The following is a 17,752-nucleotide window of genomic DNA, read 5'->3' on the forward strand; positions in this document are numbered from 1 at the left end:
TTTACATCTATACTATCAATAAATATTTTCTCATATTTTTTATTTAGTTTTTATTCTTTTTTTATTTCTTAGAAAATTTAGTAAATTTTTTTTAGGAAAAACTGTAAATTTGTTTTTTACACTAGTTATAAAGTAAAAGGAATACATGTCAATATTAGTTTGTACAAGTAGTAACGAATTGTGTCTTTTAACCAAATTATTTAAGATTTAAATTTTGATCTCAGGTACAAAATAAACTATATTGAGAGGAAAATACCTGTCTTGTATGCATTCATGGTCAATATAGAAATTAATCACTACTTCGAGTATGCACATATAAAAAATGTTGACCGTACTTAAAAAACTTTAAGGTATGTAAAGTTGAAAAAACATCTATGTGGATGAAAAAGTATATGATGTATTATTTTCACTCTCATCGACAAAAGTTACCAAAGTTCAAGTATTATGTATATTAAAGTTTAATGCTTGTAAACTTATAATGTAAAATAACTTTACACTATCAACCTGTCAACTATTATCATTGAAATGACTTTTTTACTTATTTATCATAAAAGTCAAGAACTTACCATTATTGGTGACTTGTGATTGAATGATAGAGTAAAATTATTTTACATTATTAGTGTATCACCTATTTTCCCTATACACACATTATACCATGAGATATATCACTAAAAATTCGATATTGATAAATAGCAAAAAAAATTTGGCATATTTGTAAATTGAAACATCACTTGACAATTTTGTTGATCTCATTATTAATATTGAAACAATTAATTACTTTACATTATTAGTGCATCACCCATTTTCTCTATACATTATATGAGATATTATATCACAGAAAAATTTGATGTTGGTAATTAAAAAATATTTGACATATTTGTCAAGTGATGTTTCACTTGACAAATATGTTGATCTCGTTATCAATATTGAAACAATTTTTAGTCTTTGGACTTTAGTAACTTTCACTAGTTGGAATGAAAATAATATATCATACACTTTTTCATTTATACATATGTTTTTTTTAAAACTTTATAAATCTTACAATTTTGTAATTACTATTAGCATTTTTTTTATATGTGCATTCATACCAATATCATGATTACAAAAAAAAAAAAAGAAGAAGAAGAAGAAATAATGTGGATACATGATTTTCTAGCTTCCCTTGGTGTCCATTTTAATTTTAGACAATTTTATCCTTAAATTCTTATTGTCTTTTAAATAAATAATTATTAACTCCTATATACTAAACATGAACATTTATCTTCCAGAAGATATTTTTAGGAGTTTTTCTTTAATGAAAAAGTTTTTAAGGATTCTTTAGACTCATATCTAATTTGATTTTTATTTATCATAATTATTTATGAATTAAATTTTAGTATTTTTTTAAAAATAATTTACCAATAAATAAAAGTGATTATACTACAATATAAATTATTTATCTTAAATCTAAAATATAATTTATATATTTAAAAATATTTATTTGTATATATATAGTTTATTATTATTTTTTAGTTATATATAATAAATATTTAGTTTATACATTATATGAACTAAAATACTAGATGTTTAACTACTCACACTTATCTATAACAATATTTATAATCTATAATTTATAACGTATATAAAGATGATATTCTACTCGAACTTGAAAATTTTAAATTTGAGAACCAATTTTTAAGTTTGAGGATCAAGTGCATCACTGATCAATCCAACAAACATTTATAATTTTTAAAGACTTTTAGTTAATTATATAATCTATAACAATAGATAAAGGGAATACATGAGTTTGGTTTCCACTATTTTTAAGACATTTATATCCTTTTTTTAACTGCATATGCTTTTACTTAATTGTATGACTGTCTTGGGCATAAATGGAAAATAAAAATGCTATGTTCATAAATCACACCCCTCTTACTAGAATCTCTCTTTTGTTGAAACCACTTCTCTCACATTTAAAAAATGTAACCGCACATTTTAACTGCACGATCTCTTTTGCTTTTTTCTTCGTGTACCCACCAATGATAACAAATAGAAGTTCACCACTAGCCCGTAGAAGGAGATTATTAGATTAAAAAGTTGCATACGCAGAAGAACCAAGTTAAGACTTTTTGGTCCTGTGAAAGTTACTTTTCTTTCTTCTCTCAATCTTCTGTTGTTATTTTAAGTTTTTTCTTCTTTTCTTGACATAAGTGATTGCATTTTAATTATTTTTTTCAATACTATAAACTAAAATTTGAAGTACTGTCGACATTTTTTGTTTTTGTTGTGTTTGTGTGTGATTTTTTTATTTTTTCATTTTTGGCTTCATATGTCCCATTTGATCTTAAATTCAATGGGTTTTACTTGAGATTTTGCATGACCGTAGATTCTAAACAAATTTTTTATAATTTTCATAGTGGTTTTTTTTTATTAATGGTGGTTTTTCTTACTTAATTGTGATTTCCAATTGTTATATTTATGAACTATTCCTATATATGTCAGGAGGTTTTTTTATCAATGGTAGTTGGTTAGTTTTTATGCTTATATTGATCTCTCAAGGTAACCGAAAGGATATTTGTCAGGAGGTGAAACAAAACGTGAAACCAACAATTAAGAGCACAAATGCACCACTTTTACCACGTTACTGTTTTCAATTTTGGTTCCACTTTTTTAAATCACTTTACCCCAACTCAACCTTCTCTAATAAAAAATAACAATACAAGGAATACAAGTAAAAAATTCATACGTTCATTTCTTACTCTATAAATTTCACACTTTATGTAAAAGCACTAACCACCGTTTTCTCCTTTGATTTCCTTTTTTTTAATTTATCTTTATTTTCTTTTTCTTACTCTATGAATTTCACACTTTATGTAAAAGCACTAACCACCCTTTTCTCCTTTGATTTCCTTTTTTTAATTTATCTTTATTTTCTTTGATGGTTGGCATATAATAGGTTTTACTTGAATGGAAGCAAGTAGCAACCCTCAGGAGGCCAAAACAAATATTTGTGTTCTATTTTTTTTTTGTGTCAAAAATGTAAAAAGATAAAAAAAAACAAAAAGAAGATTCAAAATTAATCCATTGAAATTTCTATTCTTTATGATATTATTTTCTTTACTTTTAAATTTTTTTAAATATTTATTGTTTAGTTTTAGTTTTTTTGCAGATTCAAATTTAACTCACAAAGATAAATCAACATTCTTTTATTAAGTAAGTGAGTTGTTCTTTCATATATATATATAACATATACAATTAATAGTCATATATATTTAATTGTGTTTTAGTCATCAACATTTCTTTTATTTCAATCTTTTTTTTCTTCTTAGTTTGAGTGTTAGAGATAGATATGTGTTGGAGATTTAGTTAATGTGTACCGTTAATAGAAAATGCTCCCTCGAAAGGTATGTCAAACTACTTCCCATTTATTGCCTTTCCATGTACATTTTGGTGTGCTTTTCAATTTTGGATTCTTCCATTTGATTACTACTTAACTGTGAAGAGTTAATATTTTTAATTTCTTCTCAACATTTTGATTGTTATAGTTGTTTTAAAAGTATAAAATCAGATAAAACACTTTAATTCCTTTTGACATTACATTTTTATTGCTAAGTTTGGTTGAATGATCAATACAAAAGTAAAGTCATTATGACATTACATTCTTATTGCTGAGTTAAAATAAAATAAAATAATATAGTAGTTTGACCATTTATTTAAAATTGATTAATAGTGGTTATTATATTTATTTATTTATTTATTTTCTTACTAATTAGGTGTATAATTGTCCATAAATTGTAAAAACTAAAAACAATTACTAGAATAAGTATTTTTTTCTTCATATATTAGTATATATTTATCAACTTTTGAACAAATGCTTTTCGATCAAAAAGATATTTAGATTTAATATTTATGAAATATATCTATCAGTTGAAAGATTACAAATTCACTTACTAAATCGTCATCAAGTGTGATTTTATAAGCATCAAAGATTTAGTTCTCTTCGCTTCAAATTATTTTTTAACAAAGTTCATGTTTATACCTTTTTTTATTATTATTTAAGTCTTTCTATTTTTTGAGTCAAAATGCATTTTAAAACTTATTTATTTAATAGATAGATTTCAAAATTCCAATATCTATAGCTAAACCTAAATCGAATACAAACTCTTTGGTCTCCACTAATGTCTATTCAATTTTACCCATTAAAATTCAAGTTTACTCAACTTCTTAATAATACAAATTTAAGATATCTTCATTTTCTTTTTTAAAATTTATTTAAAATTATAAAAAATCATTTTAAAACTTAGAATCTTAATACATTTAAAAATTTAATTTAATCATATAATCTTATTTCAATAAAAATAAAAATTTAGAATATATCTATTTTTTTTATTTTGAACTTTATTTTTTTTAATAGTTTTATAATTAAATAAATTATTTTTTATCCTTTATTCTCTATTTTATACCTTTTTTTTTGTTTTTTCTTTACATAAGTTGAACCTAACACATGCAATGTCAAGTTATATATATGCTAGAACTAGATTTTTATTATTAATTTTAATTGATACATACATCATGAATATTATATGGTAGAATTTAAAATACAAATGTCAAGTTTTTGTTGTGTTTGTATTTTTTCCTTGCATTTTTGGCTTCAAAAACATACTCATATCAACCTAACCCATGATACAAAGAAAGTAGCGTGATAAGTGAACTTCATTTCAAAAAATCTGTTATGATTTTTCCATATTCATTTATGATATTTGTCTCATATTATTCATTTTTTAACTATTTATTTATTGATATAGTTGATTTTTAGTTTCTATATTACATTTTTTATTTAAATTGTTTTTCATGATATTAATTCTTGGAAATAGGATTTTATTGGAAGTTTAGAGAAGAAATATATAGTCATTTTGTTCAATGTTGCTTCTTTGATGGCTCTGGGTATGTATTCTATCATTTTCTTTCTTTCTTTATATTCTTTCTATTGGACTAAATTAAGTGCATGTTTAACTCTTTTTATAATTTTTAATATTCTATATGGTGGTAGACATACATTATTTGTTTACCAATGTTTTGAAATTTATATTGTATTTTAGTATTTATAACATGCATCTATCTATAACATCCGTAATCTATAATTTATCATCTTTAATTTACAATCTATAATCCATAATCTATAATTTATAATATATAACAATACATATATTAATCCTTTTGATCTCCACATTTAATTTTCTATTTTACCCTTAAAACATGTGATTATTCTACATAATCTATAACTTCTATAATTTATATATAACTTAAAATTAAGACAAAAGGAAATAAAAAGGTATTGGTCTCCATTTTTCTTTATCCTATTTTAATTCTTATTGGTCGTAACTCTCTTTTAATTTAAAATAATAACTATTTTCTTTTGAAACAATAACTATTTTCTTTTAAAACAATAACTGTTGAACATACCTATGCTTTTATCTATTTTTATCTTTTCACCTGTTTCGTACATTGTTTTATATTATCACCCTCTACGATTTTTTCATCCCAATCGATTCTCAATTTTCCCTATATTTCAAACTCAATCACACTATATCTTGGTATGATTCATATTTTGAAGCAAGTTGTAATATATTTTAACTCATCTTCTTTAATGTTCCAATATTTTTTTTAATGAATTTCTTTGTTTCTTTTTCTATTGAAATTTTAGTATATATTAAAACATGGTGAAGAACAATAATACTTTGATTGTGATAACTACATCATTAAGAAGTATTTTTTTCTAAATCATCTTCAATTAAATATATGTTAGAAATTATAATTTGTGAAATTGTAGGTATGTATGTCAAAATGAAATTTGAATTTGTGGAGTAAATGACAATAATTTAGTTTCAATTTTGATTTTCATATTTTTTTTAATGTTTTGCTTGCATTTGCATCATCAAAATTTTACAATACGATTGAGATCCAATACTCTGTGGCCCCTTTTCCTTCTACTAAAATAATTCCTCCATTATTTTCTCTGCTTTTTCTACCATTAATATTTTTTATTATTTTTTGGCATATAAAAAGTATTTTAAATCAAAGTCACCCTCGAGAATATCTTCATGTTTCACGTTAAATTTCAAAACTTTCCTTCAATTTCATTTAAAAAATAAAAAAATGTGCTTCATTAATGAATAATGATCAAAATAATCACATAAATTATGTAAAATTATTTATATGATTATATACCAACAAATAAATTCATTCAATCCATCAGTTATTTTAAATTTGAATATAAAATACATATAGAGGCAGACCCCTCTAGTATATATAAAGACGATAGCATAATTTGGTGTCCGCATTTTTTAAATTGATTACTCTTACAAACACAAAACTTAAACTTAAGATTTAGATTTAAGGACCAAATATATCACTAATTAATCTAACAAATATTAATAATTTTTAAATATTTTTATTAAATAAAATATAAAAACGTAAATTACCTCAACCTCACTAATATAAATAAGTACCATTAGTTTCATTTTTTTTAATAATTATACGCTTATAAATATGCAACCACACCACACAAAATTGGAACTACCCATTTATATTACTTTTTAAATTTTTAATAGAGGCAGCTGGTATCTTAGATGACTGTTACTTTTTGTCTTTCTTTGTTTTTTTTCATCTCAAAACTGTATATATCTTTTCTTATTTTATATATATTTTTAAATAAATACCCACTAGTTTATTTATTTTGTATATATAATAATAAAATACGTATATCCAATATACTAATAGTAATATTTACTCAATGTCATTACTATTATTTTTTTTTTTTTGAAATTCCTGGAATTTTCATTTTCTTTTTCCTTGGTTGATGGTGCCTCGATCTATATCCCTTTGTCGTTTCATTTCCTTCATCAATCCTCCTCTGCTGCCTTTCCACTTTCCCCGAACAGATCGTGTGTTCCCCGGCGACGATTCTAGAACCTTCATGACTCTTCCCACAGCCACACGCCTCTCCCTCTTCATGGGGCAAAGCCCACTCAACCACAACCCCCAACATGCCTGAACTCCGCACCAGAATAAAACACCCAACACCAACGTTCCATGCCCCAAGCTCAAGCCCAAGCCCAAGCCCAAACACCCTACCCCGCCAGGGGAGAACGAAAAGAGCTTCCGCTAACACCAGGAGGAACAATCGGAACACGCTCAAACGTTGTGGAATCGGTAACCGCGAATTAGAAGAGAAACCACAACCACAACGACGACAACAACAACAACAAGAAGTTCCTCTGGTTAGGGTTTCCGAGGAGGAAGAGAAAGCGATGGATGATGAGTACGACAGCGGCGGTGGCCGGAGCGGCGACAAGGCTCCGGCCGCCGAGGAAGAAGGGAGCACTGCTCCCATTCCCGAGAGGGTATTTTATTTATTTATTTATTTATTTCATTTTTGTTATTTTATCACGTGCTGGAAATGAATTTTTGTTCATTTGTTTTCTGGGTGCAGGTTCAAGTAGGTGGTTCTCCGTTATACAGATTAGATAGAAAACTTGGTAAGGGAGGGTTCGGACAAGTGTATGTGGGTCGGCGACTTGGCGCCGGTGCTGGAGCGTTAGAGGTATGTCATGAGTGTGTTTAGCTTTAACGCCGTGTTTGGCTTGAAAGTTATGGATTTTTTTTGATGATTTTTTTATGTTGTATGTGGAGTACTTGTAGGTAGCTTTGAAGTTTGAACATAGGAGCAGCAAGGGGTGCAATTATGGACCTCCTTATGAGTGGCAAGTTTACAAGTGAGTCAACTACCTTTTTCTCGCTTAAATATTTTCAATCAAGGTTTTAATGTATGGTTTTGTCACTATCCTTGATATTGTGTCAAAGCCTTGACGTTTGGCCACGTCGGCGCGAAACCAAGGTTTTAGAAAAGGTCTGCAAGGGTTTTGGGGGTGTGACTGCATGTGGCCGCATCAGTTGCATTTGTCTTCAGTTTTCCACAATATCATAGGACCTGACTTTATTTAAAAAGCTTGTGAAAAACCTTGATGTTGTTGTTGAAATTGCATCTGCTGACCATTTTTTGAAAAACTTGTTTTGAATGTTCCATGACTCCATGATTCACATTTTTTTTTTGTTGTTGGTATTTTTATGTAGTGCATTAGGTGGTAGTCATGGCGTTCCACGAGTTCATTACAAGGGACGTCAAGGTGATTACTATGTTATGGTATGTGTGCTAAAATGGACATTCTTTGGCAAGCGGGGTTGGAGGTTTGCGTTTTTGTGGAGTGTTTTCACAATGTGACATTGCATTGTGTTGTAATGTAGGTTATGGATATGCTTGGCCCTAGTCTGTGGGATGTTTGGAACAATAACTCAAACACGTAAGTTTTTTCATGAGATGGAATGCATGTTATTTTGTCAATGTTGTGGTCAATAATTTGTAGATAACTTTGTTTTCTCTTTTTGTGGCTTTAGGATGTCTGCGGAAATGGTAGCATGTATAGCAATTGAGGCTATCTCCATATTAGAGAAGATACACTCTAAAGGGTGATTCTCTTTTCTCTTTATTCTGCTTATGTTTTATGTCTGACTTTTATTTTTAATTGAGCATTGAATTTTGATGCACTCCACAACGTTTTGTTGTGTACCAAATGCTATCTTGGGTCTTCTCTATCTTTAGCATATGGGATAAACTTGTTTAATAATTTGTTATTTCCCTTTGGTGAAATGATCAAAGAGCAATGTGTTATGTACCTCTGGCTAAGTAACCTCTATATGAAAATAAATTGGGAAACATTAAATGACAGAAATCTTTCTTGGTTACTTGGATTGTATTGTTTGTTTGCTTTTGCTGTTTTTCTGTGCAATGATAGCGTGATGGATTAAACCTATGATCTTTGACTTGTCATATATGAAAATCCCTCATTGCCAGACCACTTCTAGGCTTTGATGGCAATTACTGTTTAACAGATTTGTGTGAGAATGTACTCTTAACTCACAATCTGCATAATATACTTGGAGAAAGACTTGGCTATTATTGTCATCTGTATATATAAATTTTTGAAAATATAGGATTTGGATGGAAAAGGAGTGAAAGAAGAAAAAGGGCCTACAAATAAATATAACATTAGACTGATATGGGATTAATGGATTTGTGTTAAATACAAACCAGTACCACATTTATATTGATAATTAGGTCAAATACTGCTTCAGATTAATAATGCTCTTAATCCTAACCTAATGTTCTATCAATATCTATCTCATTGTTGGGAATAATCTCACCATGTTGCTGCCATTTGTCAGATATGTGCACGGTGACGTAAAACCTGAGAATTTTTTGCTTGGCACCCCGGGAACTCCTGACGAGAAGAAGCTTTTTCTGGTTGATCTTGGTTTAGGTAAATATTCCATCATATCATTGAAGTCGTGGCACTGTCACTTTCATTGAATATTTGCCCAATTTCTCATAATACATCTATGCACTCTGCCCTCTTTTAACATGCAGCAACTCGATGGCGGGATAGTTCGACAGGCTTTCATGTTGAGTACGATCAACGCCCAGATGTATTTAGGTAAATTATTTGCACATTTAATTTACTATAGACTTTCTTAGCAATGTCCAGGCTTCTGTTTGATGAACCATACCATATTCTTGCTACAGGGGAACAGTTCGTTATGCTAGTGTGCATGCTCATCTCGGTAGAACAGGTAGCAGGAGAGATGATTTGGAATCTCTTGCTTACACGCTAATCTTCCTTCTTCGTGGCCGGCTACCTTGGCAAGGATACCAGGTTCTATTTGCGTTAAATATAGTCACTTTGATGTCAGTAATAAAAAAAAATTGTTGTTCTTATAAAATTGTTGGTTGCAGGGAGAAAACAAAGGATTTCTTGTCTGCAAGAAAAAGATGGCCACCTCTCCAGAGACTTTGTGTTGTGTCTGTCCTCCACCTTTTAGGCAGTTTGTGGAGTACGTGGTGAATTTGAAGTTTGATGAAGAACCAAATTATGCCAAGTATATATCACTTTTTGATGGAATTGTTGGTCCAAATCCAGACATCAGACCCATAAACACTGATGGTGCACAAAAGGTATGAAATTCTCTATATCTTTAATGTGTTCAGTTTACTCTATAAAAATAAAGGCTAACTCTTGTTGCTATTACTTGGTTTGTGCTGTGAAGCTTATATATATGGTTGGACATAAGAGAGGACGATTGACTGTGGAAGAAGATGATGATGAACAACCAAAGAAGAAGGTCAGAATGGGAATGCCAGCAATGCAATGGATTAGTGTGTACAATGCTCGCCGGCCAATGAAGCAAAGGTTTTCTTCTGAATTTAAATAAATATATTACAGCCAACGTTAAAATGCTCAGAGTTTATGGCTTTTATTTTTTGGTGCAGGTACCATTACAATGTTGCTGACGTGCGGTTGTCCCAACACATTGAGAAGGGATACGAGGATGGGTTATTTATCAGCAGTGTAGCTTGTTGTTCTAACCTTTGGGCTCTTATTATGGATGCTGGCACGGGTTTTACTGCACAAGTTCATGAACTCTCACCCAACTTTCTTCACAAGGTTGAGTTATGTTTTAGTTTAAGACTGTCAGTCATTGGTGGCATTGTATGTTTAATGTTAGTAATGTCATGTTTATATCTGTCATACTGTATTCTGTCAACTGTTTGAATTTAATGCATATTGATGAACTAATATAATTGTTTTTATAGGAATGGATAATGGAACAGTGGGAAAAGAATTATTACATTAGTGCCATAGCAGGATCTAATAATGGGAGCTCATTGGTTGTAATGTCTAAAGGTAAGTCTTTGAAGCTCTATTCTTCAGGCATGGAGTATTTTAGTGGCGATAGTTGGCTTGATTTTGAGGATCTGTTTAATTTTGTCAATAGTATTGTGTTTAGATTGTCTTACATCTGTTGGTGGTTTGTTGGTTTCAGGGACCCAATACTTGCAGCAATCCTATAAAGTCAGTGAGTCATTTCCATTCAAATGGATCAATAAAAAATGGAGAGAAGGATTTTATGTCACTGCTATGGCCACTGCTGGGAGTAGATGGGCAATTGTTATGTCCCGTGGTGCTGGATTTTCAGACCAGGTTTTACTATTATTTTTTAAGCATATTTCAATTGAAGTTTTTAGTTGTACTATATTGTATGCAATGTGAGTTTTTCTTTCCCTAAAATTAATTTCAGGTTGTGGAACTTGATTTCCTGTATCCTAGTGAAGGCATTCATCGGAGGTGGGACAATGGCTACCGCATCACTTCAACTGCTGCTACATGGGACCAAGCTGCTTTTGTTCTTAGTGTTCCAAGAAGAAAACCTGCTGATGAAACCCAAGAGACACTCCGTACATCTGCCTTCCCTAGTACTCATGTCAAGGTGAATACTGCACCTTTTTCTGCTGTTTCCATTTTCATTTTTGGTCAGAAATGCTTATATTTGATATATATTGTTTATACAGGAAAAATGGTCTAAAAATCTCTATATTGCATCTATATGCTATGGGAGAACAGTTTCATAAACTGTGTAGTTTTTTGAGATTTCGGCTGACTTCATTTTGACTTCATTCATCAAAGTGTCTGCTCTTAGATCTGCCAGTTCAGAATTTGGAAACCCTCTCTGACAAGTTCACTGACCAAAGAGCTATTCAGCTTTGATGTATGCTAAACCTTTCTTTATGGACGTCATCACTTGTGATATGATACAATACCTGTGCACTGTATATCAAGTATTAGAATGCTTATGAGCAACTTTAGATCTTTCTTGTTCTCTGGGATGGGTCTTTTGATAAAGAGATTGTAGAGATTTGAACAATAATTACTGCGTTGAAGGCATTGTGTGCAGGTTAGGTTTTTAGTTTATAAATGGTATTTTGGCCAATGTGCAACTTTGATTTTCCTGTGGGAACTGGACATTTTGAGCTGTGCATCATTGTACTTAGACCTCTTTCCTTTCCACTTTTGACTTATGGCCTCTTGGATGTCTGAATTTGACCTTGACTTTAAATGGAAAATGGTGGTAAACTTGGCACAGCATGTAACTCATTAAATTTTTATAATCACTGTGTATATATATTTTTTTTTGTTTCTTTTATATGTTAATTATATTTTTTATATTCAGTCACATCCAACTTGATTTTTGATAAAGCACAGTGCTTCATTTTTCTCTGTAGGTTCCCCACTTAGTGGCAAAAGGGGCTTGTTGCTGCTGTAGTGACTTCTAACTTTATTGTTTTTTTTTCTTTTCTGATTATTCTCACTTAATATAAGATAGGGCTAAACTAATTGAAACAAAGGATAGCAATTGTTTAGTTTGAAACTTTCCCAATATCATGTTCAACTCTTTAATTTGTCTTTTGTGCTTTTGACAATCTTGTTTTCACCTAGACTCTGAATTTATATAAATTCTGTTTTGGGTGATTATTAATTGTTTAAATCTTTACTGTGAAATTTTTACTTTAGGAAGATCATGTTTTGTGCTGATGTATCAATTTTTATATCATGATTGTTTTAAGTGAGGAGCTATGTGAACTTCTGCTCAGTTTCTAGGAGTTTCAATTGATAGAAATCTATTAGCTGCTTATCTGAATTTGGTGATGACGACAAATGTTCTAATCACATTTTGCTTCCAGTAGCGGAAATATGCATTGGCTCCTGGCTAGTCAATCTACATGACTGGGTGCTAATTTTCTTTAATTGTTTCTACCATCGTGCATGGCAGAATACGCTCTTGATTCTGATGAGCAGTTGGGTATCGTGGAAGCTCAGCTGTTGTGATACTGTTAACGCTTTTGTTGTGCTTGACCATATTGAGTTGTATATCACCTGAATCTTCTTGAACATCTGAAGCAGGTATTTAATTCTGTAGCTACTGTTATTGAGACCTCTGATATTTTGTGCAGCTGAATTGTTTGCATACTTTGATCTAGATATGCCTGTATATCGATGATATGTTTGATGATGTTCATTTGGCCTGATGGAACAAGGCTTCAGTTCCTGACATTATGGTGGTAATTATTTTCTTGTAGTTGTATGTCTTGTTACATGTAACTTCACTCATATTTCTTTGTCTCAATAAAACCAAGGTTCTTCGGATACTTAATTTTTAGTGGCTATGGTAACTCGCAGATTTATACTTGTTGGTTCATACTATGATTATGATTGTGGAGCCACCCATATGTCAGTGGTGAAGCTGCTCAAGGAACTGGAGCTTTTGGAACTATGTACTGTATGTGATTCTTTCATTTTTCAAATAGGTGAACCATTTGTAGTAGAGTGGGGAAGGGGGGGGGGGGGGGGAGGGGATGTAATTGTTGAATCTAATGTCAAATTTAGTTAGTGATATTTTAAATTATCTTAACAAAATTGCCGTATTTTGATTGTCAAATCACAATATCAAGCTAGTTTTGTGATTGAGGTCTAGTAGATTTGCCTGTTAGGTGTAATTACGTTAGTAAGTATGGGTGATCATTGAATGTTGGCTGTGGTTCAAGTGTTTCACTATTTCATTTGTGCTAGTGGTCGTGATCGGGCTTTACATAACATAGATAAAATATGAATAATGTGAAAGTTATTATCGTAAAAAACCTTAGTCTCACATTAATTAAAAATAAGATAAATAAAAAATATAATAAATGGGGATAATATTCATCTTGCAAGTCGGTTTTTGTAATGTTCAATTAGTTTCATAATTCATATTATAAGATGGTATTAAAACTATCAGAGATTTTTTAAAACGGTCAACCAACATTTATATACAAACCAAGTTTATTAGTGTTTACCATGTTTAATAGTGTTTGGCGTGAGAGGGTGGCTTGGAAAAAAAATTATTGGGGAGCATTCTTTACTTTATAAGTTGGTTTTCTAGGGCTGAAATGAGTTCAAATTCACATTTTAAGAGTTATTCCTTACTGTTGGAGCATCTTCTAAGATGTATATATCTATTTATTTATCTCTTCATAGCTATAATTCTTCTGCTATGGGGATTACCACGGGAATAAGTCCTGTACAAGGTTGTTGCCTTGCCTTGCGTGTATTCTAGCTTGTTTCCCTTTAAAAAAACAGAGGTAAGAATAAAAAGGTAAATTCTAGCTGTAATTCGTCCTATAGTTCATTTCAGAGCTTCTTGACATGATTGAACAAACTTTCCACTTCAGGGTTTTAAGTTGGGGGAACCAGACCTGGCTATTCATAATATATACTGTTAATGAGTGACTCTTGCAATCATGTTTCAATCTTAAAGAACCCTTAATAATTTTAATGTTGATCTTACAAACATGCTAACCTGGGTTCTTTTAAACGTGTAATCAAACGTTTAAAATGATGGTTGCTCTGTCAGCTCAAAGGATAGATGCAATGGTTGGTAACTGTTGATATTTTACTTCTAAGATACTTCCTCTAGTTTCAATTATAAAATAAAAAATTGATTTAAAGTATTTTAAGTAAATTAGTTATCTGTATTAAATTTTACTAATTTCATAACATTCTTCCCATGTTGTCTGTTATAAATTAAAAAAAAAGTAGTATAAACCATGGTAGTTGAATCGGGATACAAATAGTGTATCGGAAAGCTTATATTTTGAATCGTGAATCGAATCGTATCGTGAATCGTAAGATTCATGATCAATAAAAACATATATATATATATATATATATATATATATATATATAAACAAATATAAAAAAATAAAATCATACATTAATATATAGTTAATAATATATAAATATATTCTAATTTATTTATTTTTACATATATATATAAATATTAAATAATTTATAATACATATAATTAATGATATACATATAAAAATAGAAACATAACTTAATTTATACATTAAATAATTTCAATAATTAAAATTTATAGTAGTTAAACAAAATAATAAAAAAATTAAGAAAACAAAATATTTAAGGTTTTATATTAAATTTTTTATTACTTAAAATATTATCTGAATTATAATAATAATTAATAATAAAGAGAAGTTACCTTCTTAAAAAAAAAATAGTGAAGGCCAAATCAAAAGATAAAATAAAATTTGGGCCCATTTGGCCCAACTTTTCTTTGAAGAAGACAGGTTGCATATGCCGGAGATGACAGAGTCACCGCCGGAGGAGACACAGTCGCTGTCAGAGAAGATAGATCGACGGAGATTCGTCAGAGAAGAAGACAGATCGGTGGAGGATCGGCACTTTCCCTCTCTTTTCTGCATTTTTTTTAGGGTTTCCAGAATCAGGTCGCGCGTGACTCGATCCAGTTTCGAGGCGTGACCCGCTGTTTCGAAATCGTGCGATTTCGTCCAGAATCGCGATTTTTCCGATTCACGCAACGATACGCACGATTCACATGCGATTCTTAATCAAAAACGAGACAACTTGCGATTCGTATCGCGGAAGCTCGGAATCGTATCGTATCGTACGATACGAATAGCGATACATCCGATACTTACTACCATGGTATAAACAACTTGAAAGGTCATTCATTAAATAATAGGTATTTTAGGGAGAGAATTATTAAATGAGACACAATAGTTAAAGTTTGTTTATATTTAAGAATAAGTGTAAAAAACTGTTTTTTTGTGTGCTTATAATAGAGAAGAGGGAGTAGTAATTAAGTTCTTCAAATATCTTGACATATTGAAGTCTTCCATCCAATTACAAATAAAAGCATAATTGCAGTTCAAATTAAGATGCACTAACGTGACAAAATATTGATAATTATATCTTGAGGTTTACTTGGTTAACTAGCATCCAATTGCAATACAAAGCAGAAATTTAATTTACTAGCCATTATCTGCAAAATTTTATACGCAGGCGCGTACATAATACCATAGTTAAAGTTTCTAGCATTGGTTTTTGGGATCAAGGTGCATTACGAGTTAAATTTCTGGTTGGACGCATTATCAATTTTTTATCTGTTGCAAATGAATCTTTAAAATTGATTTCGTTGGCGTTATAAGTTGACGATTGTGGGTGCTGTTAATAAAGCGTCGGATGTAGAGTCGGATGTAGAACTGTTGCTTCATGCATTGAAAAATGAAAAAAATAGTCTTCAGTGTGTCATGTCAGTATTAAACAAATCAAACATAAATTTACTCAAATGGTAAGAAATTTTAAGAAATTTAACTTTTATAATTTTTTTTCTAATTATTTATGAACCAAATTTAAATTTTTATTAAAAAGAATAATTGTATTACAATGAAAGAAAATAAATTACGAGAAAAAATTTAAATAAATAAGTATTAAAAATAAAATAAAGTAATAATAAATACATAAACATTATATAAAATTAATTTTTATCATTATTATTTTTGAAACGTTCTCAAATATGTTTAATAAGATTTGCTTGAAATCTGGTAAGAAACGGTTGCTTGAGGAAGCAACTCTCTCTCTTCTTCAAGCAACTCATTTTATCACAACAGAGTCCTCCAATAGTTGAGTTGCTTCATGGGACAAGCAACTCCCATTAGAGTTGTTTTTAATATTTTGATAGCAAAATTAAAGTTGGTGATCGAATTTTATTGAAGGTTTGGGTTTGGGTACTAAACATTTATAGTTCAATTTATTCGTTTTGATTTTCTTGTGAACTGCTATTATAATGGTATTAAATACCGATACACTGCTCCAATCTCATTGGAACTTGGATTTACCTCTACCTCTATCATGTAAACTCCATTTATCTCGACAAAATATTTACCCACTTTTCACCTCTCACATGGATTTAAAGTGCAAGTCATGAGAAGAAGAAAAAAAAGGTTTTCTGAACCTCTTATCATCCATTAAAGTTTAAATTATTATTATACCTAAATTTTGAGGGTATCATTCCATCAAATTTAAAATACTCTAATCATTTAGACCTTGCCACTATTATGTCCCACGTTCTCCTACTCCTTTAACAATAACAGTCGTTTCATCACAACGTGAAAGGCCTACTTGTCTGAAAACATGGAGCAACATTAATTGGCAATAGATGTAGGCCAGAGTAGACATCAATGACTCGTTTGACACCACACAAATACATGAAAAAATCATAAGGGGAAAAAGGGCAGAGCGAGAACAAAGTTTGAGGATCCAAGAATTTTTCAGGTATTGGGTCTATAGGGATGAAGGTTGAGGTAAACTTAACTTTTTGTTAAATTATTACAGTTTCTTGCAAATTAATAATAGGATCTATTATTATTGAATTTAGCATAGAACAAAGGAGAAAAAAAATACTTGGTAGGCTGAATCAAACAAAATAAGCACTCTATCAAATCATAAACCATTTTTTTTTAACATTCTTTGATGCCTCACAAAACACAATAATCCTGGCTTATGACACAATATTACATAGGATTGTATCTAGTGGAAGAAGCATATAGTCTTGGCAAAAGAAAAAAAAAACGCAATAATCTAATCATAATGGTGTGTTTGGATGAAAAATTTTAAAAATTCAAAGAATTTGAATCCTTTTTAGAATATGAACTACTTTAATTTTAATTTTTATAATTCTTTAAATATTTTGTTTGGACTTTCTTAAATTTTAAATTTAGTTTGGATATAGTAATTGATTTTTATCATGGTAAAATTGATTTTTTTATAATATATATATATATATATATATATATATATATATATATATATATATATATATATACCCATATATATAAATTTTGAGATTTTAAGATTAAATTTTATAAAAATAAACATTAGTCATTTTTCAAATATTTAATAGATATGTTTTAGTATTCAATAATTAAGAGATAAGAGAGAATGATAAAAAATATAAAGATGAGATA

The 17,752-nt window shown here is 29.8% G+C and overlaps 1 protein-coding gene across 10 annotated transcripts; it reads left to right on the forward strand.

Annotated features, from left to right (window-relative positions):
- Positions 1-6,835: 6,835 nt before the first annotated feature.
- On the forward strand, positions 6,836-13,484 carry LOC109811987 (casein kinase 1-like protein HD16). 10 transcript variants are annotated; one of them, XR_014429445.1, is made up of 19 exons: positions 6,836-7,382; positions 7,472-7,582; positions 7,681-7,754; positions 8,113-8,182; positions 8,284-8,339; positions 8,434-8,505; positions 9,262-9,356; positions 9,464-9,530; positions 9,620-9,749; positions 9,830-10,048; positions 10,141-10,283; positions 10,364-10,538; positions 10,688-10,778; positions 10,918-11,075; positions 11,173-11,361; positions 11,444-11,826; positions 12,614-12,833; positions 12,911-12,991; positions 13,110-13,484. XR_014429445.1 is itself a non-coding variant. In XM_083063145.1 (16 exons), exons 1-16 carry the CDS (start codon positions 7,026-7,028, stop codon positions 11,501-11,503), a joined length of 2,067 nt encoding a protein of 688 aa, XP_082919271.1. In that variant the 5' UTR covers positions 6,836-7,025; the 3' UTR covers positions 11,504-12,040. The 10 variants fall into 10 exon arrangements, 1 of the variants encoding a protein (XP_082919271.1); XR_014429447.1 differs by having other exon boundaries at positions 12,703-12,833; positions 12,911-13,011; XR_014429444.1 differs by having other exon boundaries at positions 12,703-12,833.
- Positions 13,485-17,752: the final 4,268 nt, after the last annotated feature.

The sequence above is a fragment of the Cajanus cajan genome, chromosome 9 (genome assembly GCF_000230855.2).
Source record: "Cajanus cajan strain Asha chromosome 9, NIPB_CcT2T_4, whole genome shotgun sequence".
NCBI classification, from domain to species: domain Eukaryota; kingdom Viridiplantae; phylum Streptophyta; class Magnoliopsida; order Fabales; family Fabaceae; genus Cajanus; species Cajanus cajan.

Bases quoted from the DNA above. Each gene is read 5' to 3' on its own strand.
- LOC109811987 (XM_083063145.1), top strand. From the start codon at position 7,026: ATGCCTGAACTCCGCACCAGAATAAAACACCCAACACCAACGTTCCAT. The intron at 7,583-7,680 runs GTATGTCATGAG...GAGTACTTGTAG, and splicing joins CCGGTGCTGGAGCGTTAGAG to GTAGCTTTGAAGTTTGAACA. The intron at 10,049-10,140 runs GTATGAAATTCT...TGTGCTGTGAAG, and splicing joins ACACTGATGGTGCACAAAAG to CTTATATATATGGTTGGACA.